General features: G+C 41.6%; 1 protein-coding gene across 7 annotated transcripts in view; it reads left to right on the top strand.

The window, feature by feature from the left end:
* The window catches only part of LOC139609398 (semaphorin-5B-like), a 34,139-nt gene that overhangs the window by 7,564 nt on the left and 13,861 nt on the right, over positions 1-12,714 (top strand). For 6 of the 7 annotated variants that reach the window (XR_011685217.1, XM_071463893.1, XM_071463888.1 and 3 more), the window contains 6 exons: positions 589-645; positions 8,747-8,935; positions 11,765-11,864; positions 12,043-12,088; positions 12,419-12,481; positions 12,610-12,708. Coding sequence is in view for 6 of the 7 variants with exons in the window: in XM_071463893.1 (XP_071319994.1) it covers positions 8,791-8,935; positions 11,765-11,864; positions 12,043-12,088; positions 12,419-12,481; positions 12,610-12,708 (453 nt within the window). In the remaining variant the exon portion in view is untranslated. The remainder of the gene's footprint in view (positions 1-588; positions 646-8,746; positions 8,936-11,764; positions 11,865-12,042; positions 12,089-12,418; positions 12,482-12,609; positions 12,709-12,714) is intronic. The other variant, XM_071463890.1, reaches the window with a different exon arrangement.

Genomic DNA, 12,714 nt, shown 5'->3' with positions numbered 1-12,714 from the left:
GATTTCTGCATCTTCTTTTTTTTCTCACGTTACTGCTTCCACCTGTTGATTAGTGGAAAACATGGTGGTTAGGAAGTCAACAGGGTTTCTGTGAGGATCTTTGAGTTGCTTTTGCTTGGTTAAGTTTGTCGTGAGGGATTTGTGCGTACCTGCTTTCACCAGGAGGCAGCAGTATGCAAATAATTCTGCACTGCTCTGGGTCAGTGCATCGGCCTCTTAAGTTATAGCGTCAAGTGTAAACCTGCTGTCAAGTGATCAGTGATAAATTCAGTGTAAAAACACCACAATACTGGATCTAAAACTGGATCTTGCAGATCTAACAATATGCGCAGACACACACACACACACAGGGCAGACATCCACTCTCCATTCAGAGAGATAACAGTTTGCTCTGCACAAACAGGAATGCTCTGCTCCCCCCGCCTCCCCCATCGCACACTCCCCCTTTACTCCCCCCCCCCCGTCCCCGTCTCTCTGCACACACTCTGGTCAGCGTGCCACTGTGTGTCGATGTGTAACAAGTTCCTTCTTTCTTGTTTTTCATACCCCCGTCTCTCTCTCTCTCTCTCTCTCTCTCACCATGTGAAGCGTCGGGATCGGTGCCACTCGTTCGTCCCTCGATGCAGTCCTGGTGATGGTGAACGAGTAAGTTTATTCTCCCGTGTGCTTCTGTGTGCAGCGTGTGTGTCCATGCACGTATCCCATGTGGAGGCTGGCTGCTTCAGTGCAATTACTTATTCTTTTGTGTTGTCCTCTCTGTTTTTTTGTCGCCTACTTTTTGCGCCTGTTCTTCTGCCGGTCAGTTTGTCTGTCTGTTTCCTCTCTGCAGGCTAATTTCTTCTTTAATGATGTATAACGTGACCCTTCACCTCTCCCACCCTCCCCTAATTTCACCCCCATCCCCAGCCCACATCCCTCTGTCTCTGACTTCAGCAGCTGCATGTTGTGAGCATAGACGTGTTAACACTCAGAGGGGGGATTCAGGTAATGTGTGGTGGATATTTCCTTTGTTCTGTCTGAGGCATTAGTGCTGAAATTGGCAAGGGGATGGTGTAGGAGAGAGAAGCAGACAGGAGAGAGACAGAGAAAAAGACCAACCTTGGATCAATAACCTCAATCTGAATTCTTAAATTATGTCTGAATGATTTGTCTGAATTTTTTTTTTGAGCCTGACCATTCAATAGATGAGCAACTGGCCCTTTGTCAATCAAAAAACACAGGTCTTACTGCAATGTTTAAAATTCCCTTCTACACCTTCTCTCAGAAGAGTGCTCTTTGGATACTGATGAATATTTTTGGTGCGAAGCAGCTGTTACCTGGAAATTTTATATGTAAAAACTGCCATAACCCTCTCCTTTTCCCCCAAATAATTGCTGGCAGTCGGGCTGGCACCCTTCATACTTGATTACATGACTAATAGGCTCAAGGTTGACTTGTAAATCTCTTCTTGATTGGTGTTTTAATGGAATTTTTATGGAATGAGTTTAGTTATTAGTTATAACTGGAAAAAAAAAAAATAGACCGGCATCACAATAACCTTCACAAATATGCTGCTCTAGTCTGTATTAAAGACAAGATCTCATGAGGAGCTTCTCCATGACAGCAGCATTCGAATCAAATGAAAATAGTGAGACTAGTATCTGCGCTTCTACCAAGGCCATGCATGATACAATATATAGCTATGTGCAGCAGGAGCCTGTGTACAATAGTGTTAAAGTAAAGATAGGTCATGCTCCCAAATTAAAAACAAAATACTCATCATACAGAGCTAATGGAACCCAAATAAATTATTTTTATTCCTCCACTTGAGATTAAAATGACATCCACTCAAACATAGTAGCCTGAATATTTCTCATCTATTTGCAGCAGCTCCTCAAAGCGATGGATAAACATTGGCATTAAAGTCATTTTTTTTTTAAAGATGCTAATAGTTGTTGATCTTGATGCTCATCAGCTAAGCTACACGTGATCATGTGATAACAGGTTAAAGCTGTTGATGCCTGAATGCTGTTGTTTGCCTACAGGTGTGTTTGCATGTGTCCATATGTAGCGGGTAGGCAACAGAGTTAGTTTGATGGTTGCACTTTGAAGACGCAGCACATCAGTCTGTTTAATCAAGTTTATCGCTTGATAACCACACCTGTTAAAGACTAAAGTATAATCATTATTTAATCTGTATTTTTTTGGCCACTTTGGAGGCAGAACGCAACAGCATATTTCACTATCACAGGCTTGTGAAGAGGATATTGCTATCTCGTTCACACGTCCTGCAGACAGAGACCAAACGTAAGCATCAATTCACAGTTGTGTTTCTGGCCACATAATGAATGTAAATCCACACTTCACTCTCCTTCTACTTTCATTTTGGTCTCTACCAGAAACTGTAAATCCTGCGTTTTGTTCAGTGGCTACTTGCAGGTTGTTGCGACTTTGTCATTACCTTACCTTTCACATAACATACAGGTAGTCATTTGACTTAAATATTGATCAGTGTGCAGACAATGCAGAGGGAATGAATTTGGTTATACACCCTGGCTGTGTTATTTATTCCAGAGAGCCAAAAGAAACGGAGTTCATGACGAGAGAACAGAGGGAGACAGAGAGGAGCGAGGGAGATAGGAAGAGAGGGATCGGTGCAGCTGTGAGCCTCTTTAGGATTCCTGCTCTCTACCTCCTCTCGCCGGGGCCAAACCGGCATCATTAGGTTTGGCAAATTACCCGAGCGGCCATTGTGGCGCAGCCATGGCACGTTAGTGTGTCTTTTTAACTGTGGCTAAACTCAGTCTATTCACTTGTAAAAGAGAGCGGCCATTGGCAGATAGTTGGCAGGTTGCACAGAGAAGCCATTCACCCTGGTAGGAAGGAGCTGGGAATACTGCCTCGGAAATGGTCCTCTCTGAATATTTTGATGGAGAGACTCTGGATGCCCCCTCAGTGTCCATTTGCTCCAACTACCAAATCTCCATGAACTGACTTCATCTGTGTTTAATACTACCTTTTACAGGTGAGGGCTCAGTCAGGTGAGAGCTGCTGCTGCAACAGCCAGAAAGATTTTTAGGGGTTTGCTTTTTATTTTTAGCAGCTGTTGTTTTGTGAGTGTTTTTTTTATTTCAGGAGGAGTTTGGAACCCCATGTTTTTGGGTGTGGGGAGGTGCAGGGATTCATGGTTTCTTTTAATGATATTTGGATGAAGTCCAAGTGCTCCGATGAAGAGAGTTTAGACAAGAGGCAGATATACAAAGGTCAGGCGCTGCACTCCCTTCTTTTATTTTTCATGCCATGGGGAACAAATTATGGGGCTTCTGGATGAGGAAATAATTGCTTGTAATTAATTTCCCTGTCATATGGCACTTCAGTAAAGAGGATTTGTCTGTATGCTCATTTTGTGGCCTGTGTCAAGGTGCATCTTTTTCACAGGATATAATTCCCTGTAATTGCTGTTTTGTAAGGTATGACTGAAGAGGTCTTACTCACCCTGACAGAAAAAGAAATTCACAGCATCATGGCTGCTCTGCTCACCCCCCCCACTCTCTCCCTCATCAAATCAACTCATTCATATATAAGATGTGGGCTGAAGGTGTCCAAGTGACACTCACCGTGGGAGGGCCATCTTTGGTTTCTGAAAAGACTGAAATGCTCTACTCCTTCAGTTTGTCTGAAGACAAAGCCAAGAGTGCTTGAATAGTGTTGCTTTAATTTTGTATGCATGCTTTAAAAGCCTGAGATTCCCTCTTTTTTTTAAGGGTGTAGCAGGAGTAGTGGTTGTGACGACGGGTGGGGGGGCAGTATCTTCAAGGAATGCAGGTTAGTCACTGTCAAATGCCTGCAGACAAAAAAACAAGCAAGAGATTTTCTTTTTTTTTCTCTCTTAACACCAAAGTAGAAAAACTGTCTACATTTTGTCTTCTGAGAGAAAAACCTGTGCAATGTTTGTACAACTGTGATGAAGTGCTGCAGGAGCACCACTGCTCTGTCCAAACACTTGTCAATGAGTCACAACATTTCTACCGACGGTAAGAGAGAAACTCTGGAGGCTGCAGCTAACTCATTGAACTTTCTGCTAAGATGACGTGGGGATATGGAAAAATAACATCCCCAGTTTTTATCTAATCATTGTGATGCCTGTGAATTTTACATCTTCAGCTGCCCCACAAATATTTAGATGACACAAATCACCCTTTGGTTGAATTGGCCACTGTGTGTGGACACAGTGGAGAAGTAAACAGGTTTGGAGCCAAAGGGCTGAGCGCATCCTGCTGTCTATTATAAGATTTATTTACATGAACTTCTGACCTTAGAGAGTAGTCTAGATTAGAGCCAAACAAATGAATCAGACAGGGTAATATTAAGTAATAGCAGATATATCACATATAGTTATTCCTAGCTCCGTTAAAATGCAAAATGTCCTATTCAGTGCATATTTTTTTCACAATTAAAAAAAAACTAATTTAAAGGATGTTTTTTTTAACTGTTCCTATTCGCATCAAAAATTAGGTTTGACAGTTTAATAAACTCCATATTGACTGAGAGAGCAGCTTTATCAATCCCTAAAGGGGAAATAGTTCAACTTGTTCACCATACAGTGTTTATACATTTTCTAACTGTAGAAAATGCAACAAATCTATGTGCTGGTAATAAATGTCAAAGAAAAATGACAGGGCAGGTGAACACTCCATATATGGACATATGTCTTAAAGCACTGAGCGGTTTTTGTTGTTTAAATCTCGAGAAGTGATGGATAACAGAGCACTTTCCCAGGTTAGGCACACATCTCATGACTTTGAGGCCAGTTTTAATCATTGTTTTTGTCAGCACCACTCAGAGTCTAGTTTCTGGACGACATTCAGAAGATCTGTTGTCTGTGGATCCAGTGAGGCCCGTGATTCTTACTCTGGTTGTGTCTGTTCCTCCGATCCAACAGGCAGGCAAACATATTCCTCATTTCATTTAGGAGTATTCACCTCCTCCTCTGATTACCTGCTTCTTATCTATGCATTCAACATGTAGATATATCTGATTCAGCCCTGTCTCATCAGCATGATGTGGTGTTTATGCAAACATTTCCAAAGCCAGTCTACTTCTATTATAGGTTTGTGATTGCATGCAAAATCACGTCCTAATTAATTAGATATACTGTTACTCACTCCAGTGTTATGAGAGGAAGAGACGCGTGGCATTAACATCCTTTTTTGAATCTCATTTGTGAGCCATTAAAGTTTCCACAACATAAAGAAAAAATGTAAAGAATATTTTCTTTTTAAACTTCTATTACAAAATAAAAGTTTTGCTTCAACAATAGGTGTTTTTTTTAGAGTGGAGCACACAGCGGTGCGTGTCTCTGACAGCGTTAAGCCCTTAGCAGACACGTTAGCCTCTTAGTTATGCAGAGTCTGTGTTTTCTCTGAGAGAGGTGAAGGGTGATGTTTTCAGTCTCACAGAGGAGACGCAGCCAGACACACACTGCAAGTTTAGGAGATCAACCCCGAGACAAAACACAAGGCAGACAGAGCTGTGATGTACACACCTGTCGTGCTTTGGCGTATTGATACAGCGAAGCCGTATCTTAAACTGAATGCTCAGTGGCACAGAGGTTAAAATCTTGGCAGTGTTCCTGTCTGTGTGGTCACATGTCCGCTCCGTGCTCCTGTGGTTTTCCTTCCACAGTCCAAACACACACAGGTCACATGAATCCGAGACTCTGTATTTCTAATCTCTTCACAGGACATTAAGGCTTTATGGTGTTTTTCCAACACAGGCAGCTACGTGAGTGAATGAATGTTCTGACACGCTCGCGGGTTCAGGGAAACACTGGTGGGCTTGAGTGTTTGCAGCTTTTACTTCCTACTTTTCAGTCAAAGCTGTTTTTTTCCCCCCCAAATCTAAAATACTTTACCTGTCAAACCCTGTTTACATTCGGCAGCAGAGTGTGTTTTGGCTGATTCTGGTGTACACAACACTCATTGAGGACTCATGATCTCATCACTCAAGACCCATTTAGAGGCATTTAAAACTTGGACAACTTTACATTGGCTAACACCTGACATATTAAGTCAATTAAATTAGTAGTTGAGCAAAAATCAGCAGCAATTTCCCCAGTCAAGTAAACATTTATTCAGTTATTAAAGCAGAAATATGCTGATTGTTTAACAGGTATAATACTTTCCATCTTCATGTTAGTTTGAGGTGTTAGGCTCCTAACATTTGTTAATTAGCACTAAACAGAAGGTACAGCTGTGGTTTGATTAGTTTGCAGATGTTTGGACATATTGATATTTTATGGCACCAGATGAAAAGTCAGGGGAATCGCTAAAGTAATCAGGATTCATCACCAGGGAACCAAGTATGCATCTCTCTAGCATGGCCCAAAATGATTAATGGATTAATCAGTAATGAAAACAATTATTACCTGCAGCCCTGCTACAGGCACTGAGAAGTCACGTGCTTCTGTGACACAGTGTTAATTTGCCAAAAGCAAAACAACCCACACAAGCTTTTTTAGGTCTTTTCCAGGGACCAAAACTGTCCTCACCAGAAAGACGAAAGCATTGGCTGTTTGTTTAATTGCTTAAAACCTATGTTTACCTTTTCCTGCCTTCACCTAATACCACTAATGAGCCTCCTCCCTCAGAAGTGAAGATGGAAGGACTTTGATTTTGTTCAAGCAGTAGAACCTCTCAGGGAGAAGGACAGGGTGGAGGGTTGGGCAATCAATGTGTCTTAAAGTCACTTTCACACAGTGGAGTGCTGTTTGTTTTGCAGCTTAACCAAACCTGAACCACAGCGGTGGCAGAACAACCTGTGTTGCCTGTTTAGATATGAGGACTTGTTAAAATACGCATGTAGTCTCCATCTTTAGCTAAAGCTGATCACAGAGTGAGAATCTGCATTTCCTACTGCCCCCGAAGAATCTGACTGACATCTGGTGCTACTCCCCCTCGTTGTACTGAATAGACAAGTCCCAGAACATTAGGCCTCTCACTGGCCGCCCTTTGCATGGTGAGAGGAGCATGGCCACATAACAAAAGTGAGGCCAGCGGTGGAGGCTCTGTTCCAGTCGCTTCATTAAACAGCAATGTTGGACCCAGCAGGTTGAAAAACCTCTGCCTCCACACACATTCAGTCCTCCTGGGGAGCAGCAGACAGAAATTCAGCGTTTCCATTCTCCAAAGCACACAGCAGATGCAAGCAAAAGAAAGTGGGAGCTGCGAAGAATAACAAATCTGCTAAACTGTAGTGGAGAATAACTTAACAATTATGTCATTTTAAAACTGCTTTATCCTTCAATTCTGACAGATTTATGAACCGAAAGCGTGCACCAATCCACCTCATAGGGCTTTTCTCAAAGGACATCAGTTGACAGTTTAACTGCTTCAAGATTATTTCTCTGCTCCAAAAGCTTTATCATCAAAAGTGTGCACATTTCCCACTTACTGTTCTTTAACATCTTTTCTCTGGGGTTTTAAGATGTGAGCCTTTTAAAATATCAATTTATAGTTTGTCTAAAACTTGACATGATTACAACCCTGTCTTCTCCTACTTTGTGTATCTCAGCACTCGTGTGCAACTGTAAAATGTAAACTGCTGTAGCAGTAAAGTTGGCATCTGGCACCTGGACGTCCATATGTTCGCAGGCTCACAGTGGCGAGAAAAGATTGCTACATTTGTCAGCTGTATTTTGTACTTGCTGACCTGACAGTTTGAGTTATTTGACATCGCCGAAGTGAACTTCTCAGATTGCTGTCTCGCCACTTCACTGCTGGTCCTTCGTCTTCATGAGCCGGTGCTGGAAAGTGAAATAGATGCGGAGATAGAGCTGGATGATGTGGAAGTGGGTGAGGGAGCAGAGCAAAACGGGTGCAGCTGCTTCCAAGAATAGTCTGATCTTCTCCCTCCGGAGATTTTCAGGTGCAATGTGCTCAACATTTAAAACATAGCACTGAAGGAAACAACACAAATCCAATGTAAAACTCCACAGCGCTGAAACAAAGGCTTTAGCACGACTAAAACATCTTTCAAGTTGATTTTCTCCTGTTTCGGTTCAGCCGATCACAACCAGCAACATTAACACACACACTCAGATGTTGGCACTTTGAATACATTTAGCACAGCCCCGTCTTAGCAAGTAGTTTAGGTTAATTATTTATCTTTACATGAATAAATAACTGAGACTGTCGTTGATCTACCACCACTCTAATCTTCGTTCATCAGTTTATTTATCGGCCGTAACAGCGATGGCTGATAACACAGGAGATTGTCTGCAGTAAATGTAAATGCTTTTGATGCAACAAGTCACCGGCTAATTTTTTGAATGGGTCTTCGCTATAATCCTGTGCATATGCTCGTCATCAGCAGATAAACATCTTTTAGCAGATTTGATGTACGTAAATGGATTTTGATGTCGACACAAAGACCCTTCATGTGGCTCAGCGTTCAGAGTTCACAGCCCCTGTTTGGCTCCGGGCCCAGCCTTGGTCTTTGAATGGGCCCCCTCAGTCATGAAGAGCTCTGTTGATGGCACCCTCGGTTTGAGAGTCGGCATTTTGAAAGACTGGCGGCTCTGGCCTTTTGAGGTGAATAAGCCATGACCGAGTCCTGCTGACACTGAGGGGCTGGACACCCAGACGCGACAGACAGAGGCTGCAAAGGGACGACGGGGGGGCGGCGGGCGGACAGAGGGGGTCTCACTAGTATTTGATTCTCACTGATCGTGTTCTTAAACTGACGCTTGTCTCTTCTGGTTCAACAGGTGTTTCCTGAGGACCTGATAGAAGACTGGATGAGGTTGTAACTATGCATACGTCAGGGTGGGGGGTGTGGGCCCTCTCCCCCTGTGGCCTCGTGCTGGTCATCTGTTCGTCTGTTTGTCTGTCCCAGCAGCCTCACATCAAACCTGCAGACTGCAGTAGAAAGGAACATCCCGTTGTCTCCTACCAAGGTGAGCGTATCGTTATTTACCAACCATCTGTCCATCCATCCATTCATTCTTCCACCGACCTATAGAGAGGGAGCATACAAAGTGAGCTACGCCCTTATCTTCAACGAGCTGGCTTTGTGTCGTAGCAGCTGGAAGTTTCTACGATGAAACACTGATGCGATGATGCATGTTATTATGAAGTTATTTACATTCTTCACCAACAAACACTAAACTCATTTTTGTTTTGCATATGCTTGATTGTTGACATAACTGGCAATAATCAGATACATACTAATAAGTGATTGAAAACAGGCCTGATCTCGTACAGACCTTCACGGTTGAAGCACAGTAACGTGCATGATCCTTAGTAAAGTTAAATAAGTCCATATCAAAATAAAATATTCTCTTTGCAAACCTTTAAAATAGCCTCATCCAAATAGTGTCTGTTATGATATCATGAAATACACACGTTAGAAAAACCCAGAGCTAATTCTCGACAGTCATCGTGACTGTTAATTGATCCCAAGCAGCAGGTGTCAACCTAAATAATACAACGCTTCCACTTCTGATGCAGACAGGAAGTTAAAGACAAAATATCACAGAGAACCACAGGGTCACACACCAGTGGCCTGTGCACATCCCCCGTATGAAAGCAGCACAAGTGGACTCCAGGAATGTTTGGAACAGTTCAACTGGACCCCTGGTTTCTCTCTGTGTGTTTTCATGTTTGACAGACTGTGTTTGCCAATTGAGAGTCAGTTTATAATTCTGTGTAGTTATTGGGGGGGGGGTCAAAGAGCGATGCATTAGGACAAGTCTGCTGCTGGAAACCGAGTCATTTCCCCTGCTGAGATATGAGTGTGTGTGGACAGCCTGTGTGTCTGCATTGCCACAGGTCATTATGTGCACAGGCAAATGCAAAAACACAATTTGGATTTAATAGGTCCCTCTGAAAATCACTGCTGCTCAAGTGATGGTTTGTATTTTTGCTGTGGTGTTTTTCAAAGGGGAGCTGAGGCCAGGCAAAACTGATGTTTTGTTGTGTCTGTAATAAGACACTGTTCGCTCATAATATATCACACTTTATATGAGATTAATAAAGACTCAGTGTTACAACAAATGAGGTTTGGCTTTAATATAGAGATAATAAAAGTCTGGCTGTGCTAAAAGCTCTCGTGTGGCATTCATTTGCATTAATAGGGTTTGTTAGAGTCCTGTTTACCTTGTGCATCAAGACTTGCATTGAAAGTCTTTTGTACATTTTAACAGAGACAACAAACACAGGTTTGCATGAAATTAGAAGATGCACATGTTTTGAATATTGTGTCTGCAGCGTGGCCTCATTAAATGTTCTTCTTCAGCTGTCTAACGACTGTGAAAGGGCCTTTGATGATATTATTTTGACTGGATGTCAGTTTCCATTCAGCTCAATGCGCCCATCTGGCAAACTGGGCTGTTATTGTTTTGGATACATTTGCCCCACAAGCCGGCCCTTCAATAAGAGGAACCAGAATTCATTTAGGTGAGGCTCTGAAAGATTGGGGAAGGGATTACATTGTTGCACTTTATGTGGTTTGTTCACGCTGCCCAGAGCTCATATAAAAATGCCAAAGTGGCTTTTTGTTCAGCTGACATCCTGCTTGGGTGGAGGTTTGAAATCAATACAATTTAATTTAATTTATGTCAATAAACTTTGAAAACAAAGTCACAAGTGCTTCACGAGGTAGAAAAAGAGCTTGGATTAGTTCAACAGTATAATTAACTAAAGGGAAATAAGTACAGAGAATAAAATCAAGTTAAATATACCAAAATAATTGATTTTTCATGCATACAAAAGTAGTCATTAAAATTGTGATGATTTCAGCAGGAGTATCTGTTTCTGATCAAATATCATTATCCATTTCTTTATATCCATAAATTCTTCTATTTTTTCACTTGTCTTGGTTTGATTAGTTTTTGAAAAGAAATGTGGCTGAATAAGCACCAGTCAGAGCTGAAGATCTTATTTATCAAGAGTTTACAACTCAGCTAATGTGCGTCATCAGGACTGTGTGGGTGTGATTTGATCAGCTTTGACAGACAGCTGTCATCACATATTTAAATACTGTCAAACTGTGGTGCATGGAAGTGTGCGACATCCTCTTCTCTGAACAAAGCTCTGCCCACTGTGAAAGCTCTAAAACACAAATTAGGCTACAGAAATAGCAGAAAATTCTATGTTCATGTAGAAGCTGTCTGAAAAAAATGTTTTCATGCCCTTTAAAAACAAAATGCTCCAGACTTTGAAAAATTTTAATGAATAATTTAATATATAAATATATAAATATATAAATTAAGCTCTAAAACAACAGCAGAGTAGGAAAAACAAAAATATGTATTATATATAATTATAGATGTATGTATTCATTCATTCACCAAATCTACACTCCTGGTGTGTGAAGTGTTGAAGCCTTGGACTCTGAAGCTGGAGCTGTGAACCAGGTATCATTTGGTGTCGAGGGATTCCCACGTAAAAGAATGGATAACTTATTTCTTTTTCCTTTTTCTTGCCCTTCCTCTTTATTCTTCTCCTCCCCCTTCATTTTCATCGTTCTGATTTTCTCCTTGTCTTCTTCCTGTTCCCGTTCATCATCCCGCTCCTCCCACTTCTTTTTCCTCCTCTTATTCTCCTGCCTTTCGCTTCTCCTCTCATTAATCTTTTTTTCCTCTCCTTGTTCTCCTCTCCATTGTTCATCTTTCATAATGTGCTTCGCCCTTTTTGTCTTGCCTTTACAACCCTCCCTCTTTCTATTTAACTTTTACTCCAACCATCAACCCTTTCCTCCCTGACGCTCTTCACTCCTCATCCAGCGTTGAAGCCGTGGATGTTAGAGTTCTCCCATCCAGGAGTGAAGGATTTCTCCCAGCTTGCCCTGGACCTGAGCAGAAACCAGCTCATTGTGGGAGCAAGGTAACAACTAACAACACCTAAAGCACAATAAAGGAATACAGGATCATATTTATGACAGCAATTCAATAAATAAAATAACCTGAATACACCAGGAGTAAGACTCAGAATCATAACCAGCCTATCAAACCCTTCTGCAGTCTGTGTGCGTCACCTCCACCATGAAATATTTATTTTTCAGAAACTTTATCTTCAGACTGAGTTTGGGCAACGCCTCCCTCATACAGGTAACATCAGCAAGTGATAGACTGAGATAAAAGTCTACAATTTGATTTCATTTGAGGCTTTTTTGATATATGTATGTATGATATATAATATTTAGATGTAAAATATTCAGTACAATAAATGTTTCTCGGAACAATATTAAAAATAGACACTTTGTTCATTATTTATATGTATAATATTTCAAATCATGTACAATTTTTATATTTTGTCTTCAGTATTCCCTTCAATTTCCCTTTCACTTTGCATCCTTGTTGCATGTGTCTTTTTTAATTTACATGATGTATCTAAACTTAATTTCCAAAAGCAAAATATGTTTATATTTCTTTCTTCAGGCGACAGATTGGGCCCCTGATGAAGATACAAAGCGCTCCTGTCAGAGCAAAGGCAAATCTGAGGTAGAAAAAGGGTCAAATTCAGCCACTCTGTTTTAAATGTATTGCGATGGATGACTGACCGCAGCCGTTCAAATTTTATTAATGACGGAGGGTTAGGTAACACTGGGTTGTGGTGTATTTGTCTGCAGGAGGAATGTCAAAACTACATCCGGGTTTTGTTGATCAGCGGGCGGACGCTCTTCACGTGTGGGACCAATGCTTTCACCCCCGTGTGTATAACCAGGCAGGTTGGT

This window comes from Trachinotus anak, unplaced genomic scaffold (genome assembly GCF_046630095.1).
Source record: "Trachinotus anak isolate AG129_WGS33_773 ecotype Australia unplaced genomic scaffold, CSIRO_AGI_Tana_v1 ptg000026l, whole genome shotgun sequence".
Classification (NCBI taxonomy): domain Eukaryota; kingdom Metazoa; phylum Chordata; class Actinopteri; order Carangiformes; family Carangidae; genus Trachinotus; species Trachinotus anak.
The sequence above is the reverse complement of the archived record's forward strand: the minus strand, read 5'-3'. Positions and strand labels throughout refer to the sequence as shown.